The sequence below is a fragment of the Phaenicophaeus curvirostris genome, unplaced genomic scaffold (genome assembly GCF_032191515.1).
Source record: "Phaenicophaeus curvirostris isolate KB17595 unplaced genomic scaffold, BPBGC_Pcur_1.0 scaffold_75, whole genome shotgun sequence".
Lineage (NCBI taxonomy): Eukaryota > Metazoa > Chordata > Aves > Cuculiformes > Cuculidae > Phaenicophaeus > Phaenicophaeus curvirostris.
This window is the reverse complement of record NW_027206697.1, coordinates 50,563-65,589: the sequence shown is the minus strand read 5'-3', so window position 1 is coordinate 65,589 and position 15,027 is coordinate 50,563. Positions and strand designations below refer to the sequence as shown.

The 15,027-nt window shown below is 62.6% G+C and overlaps 1 protein-coding gene across 1 annotated transcript; it reads right to left on the bottom strand.

The window, feature by feature from the left end:
- Window positions 1-1,081: 1,081 nt before the first annotated feature.
- On the bottom strand, window positions 1,082-12,934 carry LOC138734451 (protein HGH1 homolog). Its single transcript, XM_069882100.1, has 7 exons — window positions 12,706-12,934; window positions 11,589-12,151; window positions 11,355-11,455; window positions 10,059-10,157; window positions 9,887-9,978; window positions 8,389-8,511; window positions 1,082-1,889 (listed from the first exon to the last, which is right to left on the bottom strand). The coding sequence occupies exons 1-7, from the start codon at window positions 12,910-12,912 to the stop codon at window positions 1,674-1,676; spliced, it is 1,401 nt and encodes a 466-aa protein (XP_069738201.1). The 5' UTR covers window positions 12,913-12,934; the 3' UTR covers window positions 1,082-1,673.
- Window positions 12,935-15,027: the final 2,093 nt, after the last annotated feature.

The window sequence follows — 15,027 nt, the reverse complement described above, 5'->3', positions numbered from 1 at the left end:
GTCATGTGACCACCCCATCTGGCCACGCCCCCTCTGCCTGGTCAGGTCATGTGACCACCCCATCTGGCCACGCCCCCTCTGCCTGGTCAGGTCATGTGACCACGCCCCCGGTCCTTATGGCCACGCCCTCTCCGCCCGGTCATGCCCTGTGACCACGCCCCCTCCTAATGGCCACGCCCACTCCACCTTGTCAGGTCATGTGACACCACCACCCCTGGCTGACCACGCCCCCTCCGCCTGATCATGTCACGTGGTCACGCCCCTGCCACGCCCACTCCGCTTGGTCAGGTCACATGACCACGCCCCCCTTCTTATGGCCACAGCCCCCCGCCTGTTCAGGTCATGTGACCACTCCACCTGCGGCTGGCCACGCCCCCTCTGCCTGATGAGGTCATGTGACCACGCCTCCTCGCCTGGCCACGCCCCCTCACGGGATCAGGTCATGTGACCACGCCCCCGGCCACGCCCCCTTCGCCTGGTCATACCAGGTGACCACGCCCCCTCCACCTGGTCACGTCCCCCTCCTCGTTGACAGGTCATGTGACCACGCCCCCGGCCACGCCCCCTCAGCCAGTCTGGTCATGTGACCACGCTCCCTCCTTATGGCCACGCCCCCCACCTGTTCAGGTCATGTGACCACGCCCCCAGCCACGCCCCCTCACCTGACCAGGCCCCCACGGCTCAGCTCTAGCCTGTGGCCACGCCCCCTCTGCCAGGCCACGCCCCTCAACTGCTCTGACCACGTGACCACGCCCCTCTCCATCAAGCCACGCCCCCTTCACATGACCACGCCCCCTCGTATTGCCTCATCCCCGTGGCCACGCCCCCTGCATCCTTAACCACGTGACCACGCCCCCTCGTTTAGCCACGCCCCTTCTGAGCATGTCACGTGATCACACCCCTCGCGGTGGCCACGCCCCTTAAAGCAGGCCACGCCCCTCCATGCTTCCTCACGTGACCACGCCCGTTCAGGTCACGTGGCCACGCCCCCTCGCTCTGGCCACGCCCCCTTCCCCCCCCCCGGCCTTTCCACAGGGAATTTGGGGCTAGAATTCCTTTATTTCTTTATTTTTATTCAAGGATCCATGGATGGAGGAATCTCCAGAGGGATCTGAGCGTGATCCATGGGCTGGAGGCACCTCCAGAGGGTTCTGAGCCTTGATCCATGGGCTGGAGGCACCTCCAGAGGGATCTGAGCCTTGATCCATGGGCTGGAGGCACCTCCAGAGGGATCTGAGCCTTGATCCATGGGCTGGAGGCACCTCCAGAGGGTTCTGAGCGTGGATTCAGGGGCTGGAGGCACCTCCAGAGGGTTCTGAGCCTTGATCCATGGGCTGGAGGCATCTCCAGAGGGATCTGAGCCTCGATCCATGAGCTGGAGGCACCTCCAGAGGGTTCTGAGCCTTGATCCATGGGCTGGAGGCATCTCCAGAGGGATCTGAGCCTCGATCCATGAGCTGGAGGCACCTCCAGAGGGTTCTGAGCCTTGATCCATGGGCTGGAGGCACCTCCAGAGGGTTCTGAGCCTTGATCCATGGGCTGGAGGCACCTCCAGAGGGATCTGAGCCTTGATCCATGGGCTGGAGGCACCTCCAGAGGGATCTGAGCCTTGATCCATGGGCTGGAGGCACCTCCAGAGGGATCTGGGGGTGGATCCAGGGGCTGGAGGCACCTCAGGGCTGGTGGGACGGGGCTGGTGGGTCTCGAGGTTGGTCCCCGAGGTCTTCTCCGAGCCCCCCGCCCCCCGGGGTCCCCTCCGGCCTCTCCCGCTGCCACCGCTCCTCGTCCTCCTCGAGGTCCAAGCGCTGCAGCCGCAGCTCCAGCTCCTCCGGGACCTCCACGAGCAGCAGGTTCTCCAGCCCCGGGGGGGGATCGTCCCCGATCAGCACCTGCCGGGGGGGGAGAAAGGATCAGGGGCCAAGGGATCGGGGCTGGGATGGGGCCAAGGGATCATTTAGAGGACCAGGGGCCAAGGGATCGGGGGTGGGATGGGGCCAAGGGATCATTTAGAGGACCAGGGGCCAAGGGATCGGGGCTGGGATGGGGCCAAGGGATCATTTAGAGGACCAGGGCCAAGGGATCGGGGCTGGGATGGGGCCAAGGGATCAGGGGATCCTTGGGGAAAGAGGCCAAGAGATCAGGTTGGAGATGGGGCCAAGGATTCCGTGAGGGAATGGGGCCAAGGGATCATGGAGAGCAGCAGGGATCAGTTTGAGATCGGTGCCAAGGGATTAGGAGTGGGGTGGGGCCAAGGGATCACTCAGAGAATGGGGCCAAGGGATCATCTTGAGATCGGGGCCAAGGGATCGGGGCCGGGATGGGGCCAAGGGATCAGCTCGGGGACTGGGATCAGGGAGTGGGATGGGGCCAAGGATTGGGGCCAAAGGATTGGCCCGGGGATCAGGGACAGGGCCAAGGACCAGGGTGGTAACAGGGCCAAGGGATCAGCTGGGCCAGAGGGCCAAGGGATCACTCAGAGAATGGGGCCAAGGGATCCACTGGGGAAAGAGGCCAAGGGATCGGGTTGGATATGGGGCCAAGGATTCCATGAGGGAATGGGGCCAAGGGATCATGGAGAGGACCAGGGATCGGCTCAAGGAATGGGGCCAAGGGACCGGGGGTGGGATGAGGCCAAGGGATCCACTGGGGGATCGGGGCCAAGGGATCAGAGCCAGGGGTTGGGGTTGGGGCCAAGGGATGGGGTCGAGAACAGGGCCAAGGGATCGAGGAAAGGACCAGGGATCATCTCGAGGACGGGGCCAAGGGATCAGGGGTGGGATAGGGCCAAGGGATCGTGGAGAGGACCAAGGTCAAGGGATCGGCCAAGGGATCAACTCAGGGACTGGGCCAGGGATCAGGTCAAGGGACGGGGCCGAGGGCTGGGAATGGGGCCAAGAATCAGCTCAGGGATCGGGGCCAAGGAGCCATTTGAGTACAGGGATTGGCTTGGGGATCAGGGCCAGGGATGGGGGTTGGGGCCAAGGGATGGGGGGTCAAGAACGGGGCCAAGGGATCGTGGAGAGAACCAGGGATCGGCTCAAGGAATGGGGCCAAGGGATCGGGGCCAAGGAATCAGCTGAGGGATTGGGGCCAAGGGATCATGCGGGCAAGAGGGCCAAGGATCTAGGGCCAAGGATCTAGGAGTATTGGGGTGGGATGGGGCCAAGGGATCATGGAGAGGACCAGGGATCGGCTTGAGGAACTGGGTCACGGGATTGGGGATGGGAAGGGGCCAAGGGCTCAGGGATGGAGAATGGGGCCAGGGATTGGCTCGGGGATCTGGGCCAAGTGATCAGGTCTGGGATGGGGCCAAGGATCAAGCTGAAGAATGGGACTGTGGATCGGGGACAGGGCTCGATAACAGGGCCAAAGGATCGGCTCAGGGATCGGGGCCAAAGATCGGGTTTGAGATGGGGCCAAGGGATCGGGTTTGGGTGGGGCCGAGGGATCAGCTTGGGCAACAGGGGCAAGGGATCGGGGCCAAGGATCCACGGGGATTGGCTTGGGGATCAGGGCCAAGGGATCAGGGAAGGGGCTAGAGAATGGGGCCAAGGGATCGTTTGGAGAATGGGGCCAAGGGATCAGCTTGGGGATAAGGTGCAGGGATCAGGGATGGAGAATGGGGCCAAGGGATCAAGTTGGGGACTGGGGCCAAGGGATCAGGTTTGGGATGGGGCCAAGGGATCGGGGATGGGATGGGGCCAAGGGATCGAGGTTGGGATGGGGCCAAGGAATCGTCTTGGGATCGGGGCCAAGGGATCATGGAGAGGACCAGGGACCAGCTCAAGGAATGGGGCCAAGGGATAGGGGCCAAGGAATCAGCTGAGGGATCATGCGGGCTAGAGGGCCAAGGATCTGGTTGGGAACGGGGCCAAGGGATCAGCTGGGGCCAAGGAATCAGGACCAGGGCATTGTCACAGGAAATGTGGCCAAGGACCAGCTCGATAACAGGGCCAGGGATCGGGGCCAAGGATCCACTTGAGTCCGGGGCCTGTCTCAGGGATCGCGGCCAAGGGATCAGGGCTGGAGAACGGGGCCAGGGATTGGCTCGAGAATCGGGGCCAAGGGATCAGCTTTGGGATGGGGCCAAGGGATCAAAGTTGGGATGGGGCCAAGAAATTGTCTTGGGATCAGGGCCAAGGGATCATGAAGAGGACCAGGGATCGGCTGGAGGAACTGGGCCAAGGGATTGGGGGTGGGCTGGGGCCAAGGGATCATCTCGAGGACGGGGCTAAGGGATCGGGGCTGGCATGAGGCCAAAGGATCATCTTGTGAAAGGGGCCAAGGGACTGGGGCTGGGATGGGGCCAAGGGATCAGCTCAGGGATCAGGGCCAAGGGATCAGGTTGAAGAGTGGAACTGTGGGTCGGGGCCAAGGATCTGGTCGGTAACGGGGCCAGGGGTCGCTATGGGAACGGGGCCAAGGGATCAGGTTTGGGATGGGGCCAAGGGATCGAGGTTGGGATGGGGCCAAGGGACCATGGAGAGGACCAGGGATCGGCTCAAGGAATGGGGCCAAGGGAACAGGGCCAGGGATGGGGCCAAGGATCAAGCTGAAGAATGGGACCGTGGATCGGGGACAGGGCTCGATAACAGGGCCAAGGGATCGGCTCAGGGATCGGGGCCAAAGATCGGGTTTGAGATGGGGCCAAGGGATCGGGTTTGGGTGGGGCCGAGGGATCAGCTTGGGCAACAGGGGCAAGGGATCGGGGCCAAGGATCCACGGGGATTGGCTTGGGAAGGGGCTAGAGAACGGAGCCAAGGGATCAGGTTTGGGATGGGGCCAAGGGATCGAGGTTAGGATGGGGCCTAGGGATCAGCTCAGGGATTGGGGCCAAGGAATCAGGAGTGGGATGGGGCCAAGGAATCAGCTCAAAGAATGGGACCTTGGATCAGGGACAGGGCCAAGGGATCATCTGGGCAAGAGGGCCAAGGATCTGGTTGGGAACGGGGCCAAGGGATTTGTTAGAGGAACGGGGCCAAGGGATTGAGGTTGGGATGGGGCCAAGGGATCAGCTTTGGGACTGGGGCCAAGGGATCGCTCAGGGATCAGGGCCAAGGGATCAACTTTGGGTTGGGGCCAAGGGATCGGGTTTGGGACGGGGCCAAGGGATCAGCTTTGGGATTGGGGCCAAGGGATCAGGGATGGAGAACTGGGTCAGGGATCAGATTTGAGATGGGGCCAAGGAATCGAGGTTAGGATGGAACCAAGGAATCGTCTTGGGATCGGGGCCAAGGGATCATGGAGAGGACCAGGGATCATCTCGAGAACGGGGCCAAGGGATCAGCTCAGGGATGGGGCCAAGGGATCAGGTCAAAGAATGGGGCCTTGGATCTGGGACAGGGCCAAGGACGTGGGCAGTAACGGGGCCAAGGGATCGGATTTGGGAAGGGGCCAAGGGATCAGGGCTGGAGAATGGGGCCAAGGGATCGGGGATGGAGTCAGGGATCAGCTTGGGATCCGGGCCAAGGGGTCATGGCTGGAGAATGGGGCCAAGGGATCATGGAGACAACCAGGGATCGGCTTGAGAAAGGAGCTAAGGGTTTGGGGCTGGGATGGGGCCAAGGGGTCATCTCGAGAACGGGGCCAAGGGATCACTAAGAGAATGGGGCCAAGGCATCGGATTTGGGAAGGGGCCAAGGAATCAGGGATGGAGAATGGGGGCAGGTATTGGCTTGGGGATCGGGGCCAAGGGATCGGGGATGGAGTCAGGGATCAGCTCGGGAATGGGGCCAAGGGATCAGCTCAGAGATCGGGGCCAAGGGATCAGGGCTCGGATAGAACGAAGGGATCTGATCGGGGATCGGGGATTGGGGAGAGGACCAGGGATCACTTTGAGAAAGGGCCAAGGGATCAGCTCGGGGATCAGGCCAAAGGATCATGGAAAGGACCAGGGACCATCTCGAGAACGGGGCCAAGGGATTGCACAGGGATCGGGGCCAAGGATCCACTTGAGTCCCGGGCCTGTCTCAGGGATCGGGGCCAAAGGGTCATGGCTGGAGAACGGGGCCAAGGGATCATGGAGACAACCAGGGATCGGCTTGAGAAAGGGGCCAAGGGACTGGGGCTGGGATGGGGCCAAGAGATAGCTTAGGGAGCAGGGCCAAGGGATCAGGGATCAGGTTAGGGAAGGGGCCAAGGAATCAGGGATGGAGAATGGGGCCAGGGACTGGCTCGGGGATCAGGGCCAAGGGATCAGATCTGGGATGGGGCCAAGGGATCAGGTTGAAGAGTGGAACTGTGGGTCGGGGCCAAGGATCTGGTCGGTAACGGGGCCAGGGATCGCTATGGGAATGGGATTAGGAAATTAGGAGATCAGGGACCGGGCCAAGGACAAGGGAGGTAACAGGGCCAAGGGATCATCTGGGCCAGAGGGCCAAGAATCTGGCTGGGAACGGGGCCAAGGGATCATCTGGGGAAAGAGGCCAAGGGATCGGGTTGGAGATGGGGCCAAGGGATCATGGAGAGGACCAGGGATCAGTTTGAGATCGGGGCCAAGGGATCAGGGATGGACACGGGGGCAAAGGGATCAGGGATGGAGAATGGGGCCAGGGATCAGGTTTGGGACGGGGCCAAGGGATCGAGGTTGGGATGGGGCCAAGGGATCATGGAAAGGACCAGGGATTGGCTCAAGGAATGGGGCCAAGGGATCCACTGGGGGATCGGGGCCAAGGGATCAGAGCCAGGGATGGGGGTTGGGGCCAAGGGATGGGGTTGAGAAAAGGGCCAAGGGATCGAGGAAAGGACCAGGGATCATCTTGAGGACGGGGCCAAGGGATCAGCTCAGGGATGGGGCCAAGGGATCAGGGATGGAAAACTGGGTCAGGGATCAGGTCTGGGATGGGGCCAAGGGATCATGGAGAGGACCAGGGATCGGCTCGAGAAAGGGGCCAAGGATCAGCTTGGGAACTGGGCCAAGGGATCAGCTCAGAGATCGGGGCCAAGGCATAGGGGGTAGGATGGGGCCGAGGGAGCAGCTCGGGGATCAGGAATGGAGAATGGGGCCAAGGGATCTGCTCAGGGAATGGGGTCAAGGGATCAGGTTTGGGATGGGGCCAAGGAATCAGGTTTGGAGAACGGGGTCAGGGATCAAGTTTGGGATGAGGCCAAGGAATCGGGGATGAAGAATGGGGCCAAGGGATCAGGGGTGGGATGGGGCCAAGGAATCAGCTCAGGGATCGGGGCCAAGGGATCAGCTGGGCAAGAGGGCCAAGGATCTGGGTGGCAACGGGGCCAAGGGATCGGCTAGAGGAACGGGGCCAAGGGATTGAGGTTGGGGTGGGGCCAAGGGATCAGCTGGGGCCAAGGGATCAGGACCAGGACCGAGGATTGTCACAGGGAACGGGGCCAAGGATCAGCTCGATAACAGGGCCAGGGATCGGGGCCAAGGGATCAGGGCCAGGGATTGGGGTTGGGGCCAAGGGATGGGGTCGAGAACAGGGCCAAGGGATCGAGAAAGGACCAGGGATCATCTCGAGGTCGGGGCCAAGGGATCAGGGGTGGGATGGGGCCAAGGGATTGCTCGGGATTGGGGCCAAGGGATCAGAGATGGACACCGGGGCCAAGGGATCGGAGATGGAGAATGGGGCCAGGGATCAAGTTTGGGACGGGGCCAAGGGATCAGGGATGGAGTCAGGGATCAGCTTTGGCGCTGGGGCCAAGGGATCATCTCGGCGATCGGGGCCAAGGGATCAGGAGTGGGATGGGGCCAAGGGATCAGGGATGGACAACAGGGCCAAGGGATCGGGGACGGAGAACAGGGCCAAGAGTTTGGGTTGGGGATGGGGCCAAGGGATCGGGGATGGAGAACGGGGTCAGGGATCAGGTTTGGGATGGGGCCAAGGGATCACTCAGAGAATGGGGCCAAGGGATCGCCTTGGGATCGGGGCCAAGGGATCGGCTTGAGGATTGGGCCAAGAATTGGGTTTGGGATGGGGCCAAGGGATCAGCTTGGGCAACAGGGGCAAGGGATCGGGGCCAAGGATCCACGGGGATTGGCTTGGGGATCAGGGAAGGGGCTAGAGAACGGGGCCAAGGGATCGTTTGGAGAATGGGGCCAAGGGATCAGGCTGGGGATAAGGTCCAGGGATCAGGGCTGGGATGGGGCCAAAGGATCAGGGATGGAGAACGGGGCCAAGGGATCTGCTCGGGGAATGGGGCCAAGGGATCAGGTTTGGAGAACTGGGTCAGGGATCAGGTTTGGGATGGGGCCAAGGGATCATGGAAAGGACCAGGGATCGCCTCAAGGAATGGGGCCAAGAGTTTGGGTTGGGGCTGGGGCCAAGGGATCGGCTTTGGGATTGGGGCCAAGGGATCGGGGCCGGAGAACGGGGCCAAGGGATCGGGCTGGGGCTGGGGCCAAGGGATCGGGGGCCCCCCCGGCCCCACCTGGATGAGGTTCTCGCAGGCCCCCAGCACGCGCGGCTCCGGCTCCCAGCGGTGAAGCTCCCGCAGCACCAGGAAGGTCCCCGCGGCCCGGAGGCGGCGGCGCCCGGCGGGGGTGGCCGCCAGCTGCGGATCCAGGGGGGAGGGTCTGCGGGGGGGGCTGGATCCGGGGGTGGTGGATCTAGAAAGGGTTCTGGATCCAGGGCTGGAGGATCTACAGGGGGTTCTGGGATGGATCCAGGGCTGGAGGATCTACAGAGGGTTCTGGACATGGATCCATGGATGGAGGCATCTCCAGAGGGATCTAGGCTGGATCCATGGGTGGAGGATCTACAGAGGGTTCTGGGATGGATCCAGGGGTGGTGGATCTACAGGGGGTTCTGGATCCATGGGTGGAGGATCTACAGAGGGTTCTGGATCCATGGATGGAGGATCTACAGGGGGTTCTGGGATGGATCCAGGGGTGGTGGATCTACAGGGGGTTCTGGATCCAGGGGTGGAGGATCTACAGAGGGTTCTGGACATGGATCCATGGATGGAGGCATCTCCAGAGGGATCTAGGCTGGATCCATGGGTGGAGGATCTACAGAGGGTTCTGGATCCATGGGCTGGAGGATCTACAGGGGGTTCTGGATCCAGGGGGGAGGGTCTACGGGGGGGGCTGGATCCAGGGGGGAGGGTCTACGGGGGGGGCTGGATCCGGGGGTGGTGGATCTAGAAAGGGTTCTGGATCCAGGGCTGGAGGATCTACAGGGGGTTCTGGATCCAAGGATGGAGGATCTACAGGGGTATCTGGGATGGATCCAGGGATGGAGGATCTACAGAGGGTTCTGGATCCATGGGTGGAGGATCTACAGGGGGTTCTGGGATGGATCCAGGGGTGGTGGATCTACAGGGGGTTCTGGATCCATGGGTGGAGGATCTACAGAGGGTTCTGGACATGGATCCATGGATGGAGGCATCTCCAGAGGGATCTAGGCTGGATCCATGGGTGGAGGATCTACAGAGGGTTCTGGATCCAAGGATGGAGGATCTACAGGGGTATCTGGGATGGATCCAGGGGTGGAGGATCTACAGAGGGTTCTGGATCCAGGGGGGAGGATCTACAGGGGGATCTGGGATGGATCCAGGGGTGGAGGATCTACAGGGGGTTCTGGATCCATGGGTGGAGGATCTACAGGGGGTTCTGGGATGGATCCAGGGGTGGTGGATCTACAGGGGGTTCTGGATCCATGGGTGGAGGATCTACAGAGGGATCTGGGCTGGATCCATGGGTTGTGGATCTACAGAGGGTTCTGGATTTCATGAGTGGAGGATCTACAGAGGGATCTGGGCTGGATCCATGGATGGAGGATCTACAGAGGGTTCTAGGAATGGATCCATGGGCTGGAGGCATCTCCAGGGGGTTCTGGGCTGGATCCATGGCTGGGGGATCTCCAGAGGGATCTGACCAGGCCGGATCCATGGATCCCTTGCCCTCCAGACGTCTTTTGGGACCCACCAGCATGATGCTCTCCAGCAGCATCTTCCGGATCTCGGGATCCTCCTCGCGCTTCTTGTCCGCCGGGAGGTACTGAAGGTCCACGGGGAGCCCTGGGGGAGAAGCCACCGGCGCGGTGGGACCGGCCCCAGGAGGTCCCACCCTCCCGAATCCCCCCTCGGAATCCACTCACGTTCCATCTCATCCTCGGGGAACTCCTCGGGTCCAGCCAGAGGGAGGAGGAGAAAGGGGAGAACATCGACCTCCTCGCCCAGGAGCCACTCGTGGTCCTCTAGGAGGAACGTGGAGTCAACGGAGAAGACCACAAAACCCATGGAGAAAACCCACAGTCCCATCCCACCACCCTCCATCCCATCCACAGGTTCCTCAGGTCCCATCCCACCATCCTCCAACCCCCAACTGGTTCCTCAGGTCCCATCCCACCATCCTCCACCCCCCAACTGGTTCCTCAGGTCCCATCCCACCATCTTCCATCCCATCCACAGGTTCCTCAGGTCCCATCCCACCATCCTCCATCCCATCCACAGGTTCCTCAGGTCCCATCCCACCATCCTCCACCCCCCAACTGGTTCCTCAGGTCCCATCCCACCATCCTCCATCCCATCCACAGGTTCCTCAGGTCCCATCCCACCATCCTCCATCCCCCAACTGGTTCCTCAGGTCCCATCCCACCATCCTCCACCCCCAACTGGTTCCTCAGGTCCCATCCCACCATCCTCCACCCCCAACTGGTTCCTCAGGTCCCATCCCACCATCTTCCATCCCATCCACAGGTTCCTCAGGTCCCATCCCACCATCCTCCACCCCCAACTGGTTCCTCAGGTCCCATCCCACCATCCTCCATCCCCCAACTGGTTCCTCAGGTCCCATCCCACCATCCTCCATCCCCCAACTGGTTCCTCAGGTCCCATCCCACCATCCTCCATCCCCCAACTGGTTCCTCAGGTCCCATCCCACCATCCTCCATCCCATCCACAGGTTCCTCAGGTCCCATCCCACCATCCTCCACCCCCCAACTGGTTCCTCAGGTCCCATCCCACCATCCTCCATCCCCCCAACTGGTTCCTCAGGTCCCATCCCACCATCCTCCACCCCCCAACTGGTTCCTCAGGTCCCATCCCACCATCCTCCATCCCCCAACTGGTTCCTCAGGTCCCATCCCACCATCCTCCATCCCCCAACTGGTTCCTCAGGTCCCATCCCACCATCCTCCATCCCCCCAACTGGTTCCTCAGGTCCCATCCCACCATCCTCCATCCCATCCACAGGTTCCTCAGGTCCCATCCCACCATCCTCCATCCCCCAACTGGTTCCTCAGGTCCCATCCCACCATCCTCCATCCCCCAACTGGTTCCTCAGGTCCCATCCCACCATCCTCCATCCCCCCAACTGGCTCCTCAGGTCCCATCCCACCATCCAAGGAGGTTCTGGAACCTTCTAGAACCTTGAGGAACCTTGAGGAACCCACCGTGCTGGAAGCAGCAGTTCCTCAGAGCTCCCACCGCCCCGCGGCGAAGGTCGATCGGGGCCCCGAGCTGCGTGTGGGGCAGGAGACGCTGCACCGAGCGCCTGGGGGGACGGGGGGGGGGCAGCTCAGAGCCCCCCCAGTTTGCTGGGACCCCATCCCAGTATCAGACTGGAACGACCCCCCCAGTTCCCGGAGCCCCCCCCGGGGTTTTGCTGGCCCCCCCCGCGGCCGTACCGGGAGCGGTCGAGGATCCCCCGGCGCCCCTCGGGGACCTGGCTGAGGTTGCAGAGGAGGGAGCCGAGCTCCGGAGGCGGCCGCGGCTCCCCCAGCGCCTCGAGGAGCGACGCCAGCCCGGGGCCGCTCTCCTCCAGCCCCCGCAGCACCCGCTGAGCCGCCCCCGGCTCCCGGCACACGTTGGCGAGCGCCCCGCAAGCCGGGCCGGCCGGCAGCAGCCCCAGCAGGGCGGGGAGAGCGGCCAGAAGGGGCTCGCGGGCGGCAGGTTCCGAGGAGAGGTTGACCAGGCAGCTCAGAGCCGGGTTGACCTGGCAGCCAGCGCTCGGGTTGACCTGGCAGCCACCGCTCGGGTTGACCTGGCAGCCACCGCTCGGGTTGACCTGGCAGCCACCGCTCGGGTTGACCTGGCAGCCACCGCTCGGGTTGACCTGGCAGCCACCGCTCGGGCTGACCTGGCAGCCACCGCTCGGGCTGACCTGGCAGCCACCGCTCGGGTTGACCTGGCAGCCACCGCTCGGGCTGACCTGGCAGCCACCGCTCGGGTTGACCTGGCAGCCACCGCCCTGAAACAAGACAACATTTGTTAGACGTTACTAATATGAGTATTACGTATAGTTTCTGTGACTTTAAAACTAAAATATAGAATTACTGGAGCATAGAATTATTGGTTGGAGTCGATGATCCAATTTGTTCTATCCAGTGCTCCCAGGGCTGGAACCAGTGATACCAGCGCTCCTAGGGCTCCCAATTCTCCCAGTGCTGCTAGGGCTGGGACCAGTGCTCCCAGTGCTCCTAATTGATGCCAGTGCTCCTAGGGGTGGGACCAGTGCTCCCACTTCTCCAAGTGCTTCTGGGAGTGGGACTAGTGCTCCTAGTGCTCCTGGGGGTGAGACCAGCGCCCTGACCATCCGTGCCTGGCAGCCCGAGCCTGGAGGTAGACCTGGCCGCCCGAGCCCGCGGGTAGACCTGGCCGCCCGAGCCCGCGGGTAGACCTGGCCGCCCGAGCCCGCGGGTAGACCCGGCCGCCCGAGCCCGCGGGTACACCTGGCCGCCCGAGCCCGCGGGTGGGGGTAGGGTAGACCTGGCCGCCCTCGCCCTCCCGTGGGGGGGGGTTGACCTTTCCGCCCGATGCGCAGCAAGCAGCTGGTGGCCACGGTTTGGTCGCCAGCTCCAACAACGCCTCCAGGACCCCATGCCGCCCCTCCAGCAGCAGCCTCCGCCCCTCGGCGCTCCCCGACAGCGCCAGGGCAGCCTCCGCCGCTCCCGCTCTCGCCGCCGGGGCCGCCAGCAGCGCCGCCAGCTCCGCCACGGCCGCTTCCTCCATGCCGGAACCCGCCGCGTGGGAAGGGGTGGGCCCGGCAGCCAATCAGCGCCGCGAGGGGGCGGGGCTAAGGATGGATAAGCCAATCAGAGCCCGGAATGGGCGGGGCGAGCGGGTAAGGAGCCTATGAATGGGGCCCTGCCTCAAGCCACGCCCCCTCGGGGGCTGCGGCGCCGCTGGGTCCTAGTGCGAGCGGGCAGCCGCGGCGCCGCTGGGTCCTAGAGACACTCGGAATCATGAGCCTATAATTCAAGCAATTATAAAGCAGGTTTGTTTATTCGGTGCTGAGACTCACGAGGGAATTATTTCTCCAAACAACAACGTGCTTGCTCATCGTGGGAGCTTGTCTCGGCTTTCTAAAGCGTTACATGTTCATAACACTCAAAAAAACCCTGCCTATAGATAGTCATAACATTTCCCTCTTCTTATTTTAACGAGTTTGAGAAGAGGCTCCTCCTGGTTGTGCCTGTTCAGTGTCTTCTCAGGGATAAAACCAATTAACTCCCTTTAAATTCAGCCTCCAGGTTCTTGGATTCTTCAACTCCAGCCTCCAGGTTCCTGGCATTCTTCTCAGTGTTATTTTCCGCTCTTATCGCAGTTCCGGATAACTTATCTTGCTGATAAGGAATCACCTAGCAACAGGCCCTTTCCTACATAAAGGCTCATAGAAATATGTTGCTTTAGTTAAACAATTGTGACCCTGTGTGGTTTTTAAGTGCGAGCAGCTCCTACTCTGCTCTTAGAATCACAGAATTCTTGACGTGTCCGTTGTTTCAGCTAAATTCCTGCTATTCTCTTCACCCTTAAGCGTTAGGCCCCTTCTTGGCGCTTATCTCGAGCTGACTAATCGCTCAAAACTTAAAGCTAGGCGATTGTTTTCTTGTTAGAGCGAAAAGTCATTAATTGTGGGGCTGCGGGGGCCGCTGGGTCCTAGTGCGAGACCCCGCGGGGGCTACGGAGACGCTGGGTCCTAGTGCGAGACCCCTCGGGGGCTGCGGAGACGCTGGGTCCTAGTGCGAGACCCTGCGGGGGCTGCGGGGGCCGCTGGCTCCTAGTGCGAGACCCCTCGGGGGCTGCGGAACCGCTGGGTCCTAATGCGAGACCCCTCGGGGGCTGCGGAGACGCTGGGCCCTAGTGCGAGACTCCGCGGGGGCTGCGGGGGCCGCTGGGCACTAGTGCGAGACCCTTCGGGGGCTGCGGAGACGCTGGGTCCTAGTGCGAGACCCCTCGGGGGCTGCGGGGGCAGCTGGGTCCTAGTGTGAGACGCCTCGGGGGCTGCGGAGACGCTGGGTCCTAGTGCGAGACCCCGCGGGGGCTGCGGAGACGCTGGGTCCTAGTGCGAGACCCCTCGGGGGCTGCGGGGGCCGCTGCGTCCTAGTGCGAGACCCCTCGGGGGCTGCGGGGGCCGCTGGGCCCTAGTGCGAGACCCCTCGGGGGCTGCGGAGACGCTGGGTCCTAGTGCGAGAACCCTCGGGGGCTGCGGAGACGCTGGGTCCTAGTGCGAGATCCCGCGGGGGCTGCGGAACCGCTGGGTCCTAGTGCGAGACCCCTCGGGGGCTGCGGAGACGCTGGGTCCTAGTGCGAGACCCCTCGGGGGCTGCGGGGGCCGCTGGGTCCTAGTGCGAGACCCCTCGGGGGCTGCGGAGACGCTGGGTCCTAGTGCGAGACCCCTCGGGGGCTGCGGAGACGCTGGGTCCTAGTGGGATCCCTGGAGGGGGTCAAGGCCACGTTGGATGGAGCTTGGAGCTCCTGATCCAGCGGGAGGTGTCCCTGCTCATGGTTGGAGCTTGATGGGCTTGGAGGTCCCTTCCAACCTAAACCCTTGTGTCAGCAGCCACAGTGGTAGAAACTCTTTGGAAGATGCTTCCAGGACCTCTGTAGGTCCTTCTCACTCTCCAGCCATGGATCCAGATCCCTCTGCAGATCCTCCTGCCCTCCAGCCATGGATCCAGCTCCCTCTGCAGATCCTCCTGCCCTCCAGCCATGGATCCAGATCCCTCTGTAGGTCCTCCTGCCCTCCAGCCATGGATCCAGATCCCTCTGCAGATCCTCCTGCCCTCCAGCCATGGATCCAGATCCCTCTGCAGATCCTCCTGCCCTCCAGCCCTGGATCCAGAT

Coding starts and splice junctions, on each gene's coding strand:
- LOC138734451 (XM_069882100.1), bottom strand. CDS start 12,912: ATGGAGGAAGCGGCCGTGGCGGAGCTGGCGGCGCTGCTGGCGGCCCCG. Junction 11,456..11,588: donor GGGATCCTCGACCGCTCCCG/GTACGGCCGCGG, acceptor CCGTCCCCCCAG/GCGCTCGGTGCAGCGTCTCC. Junction 9,979..10,058: donor CCCCGAGGATGAGATGGAAC/GTGAGTGGATTC, acceptor CTTCTCCCCCAG/GGCTCCCCGTGGACCTTCAG.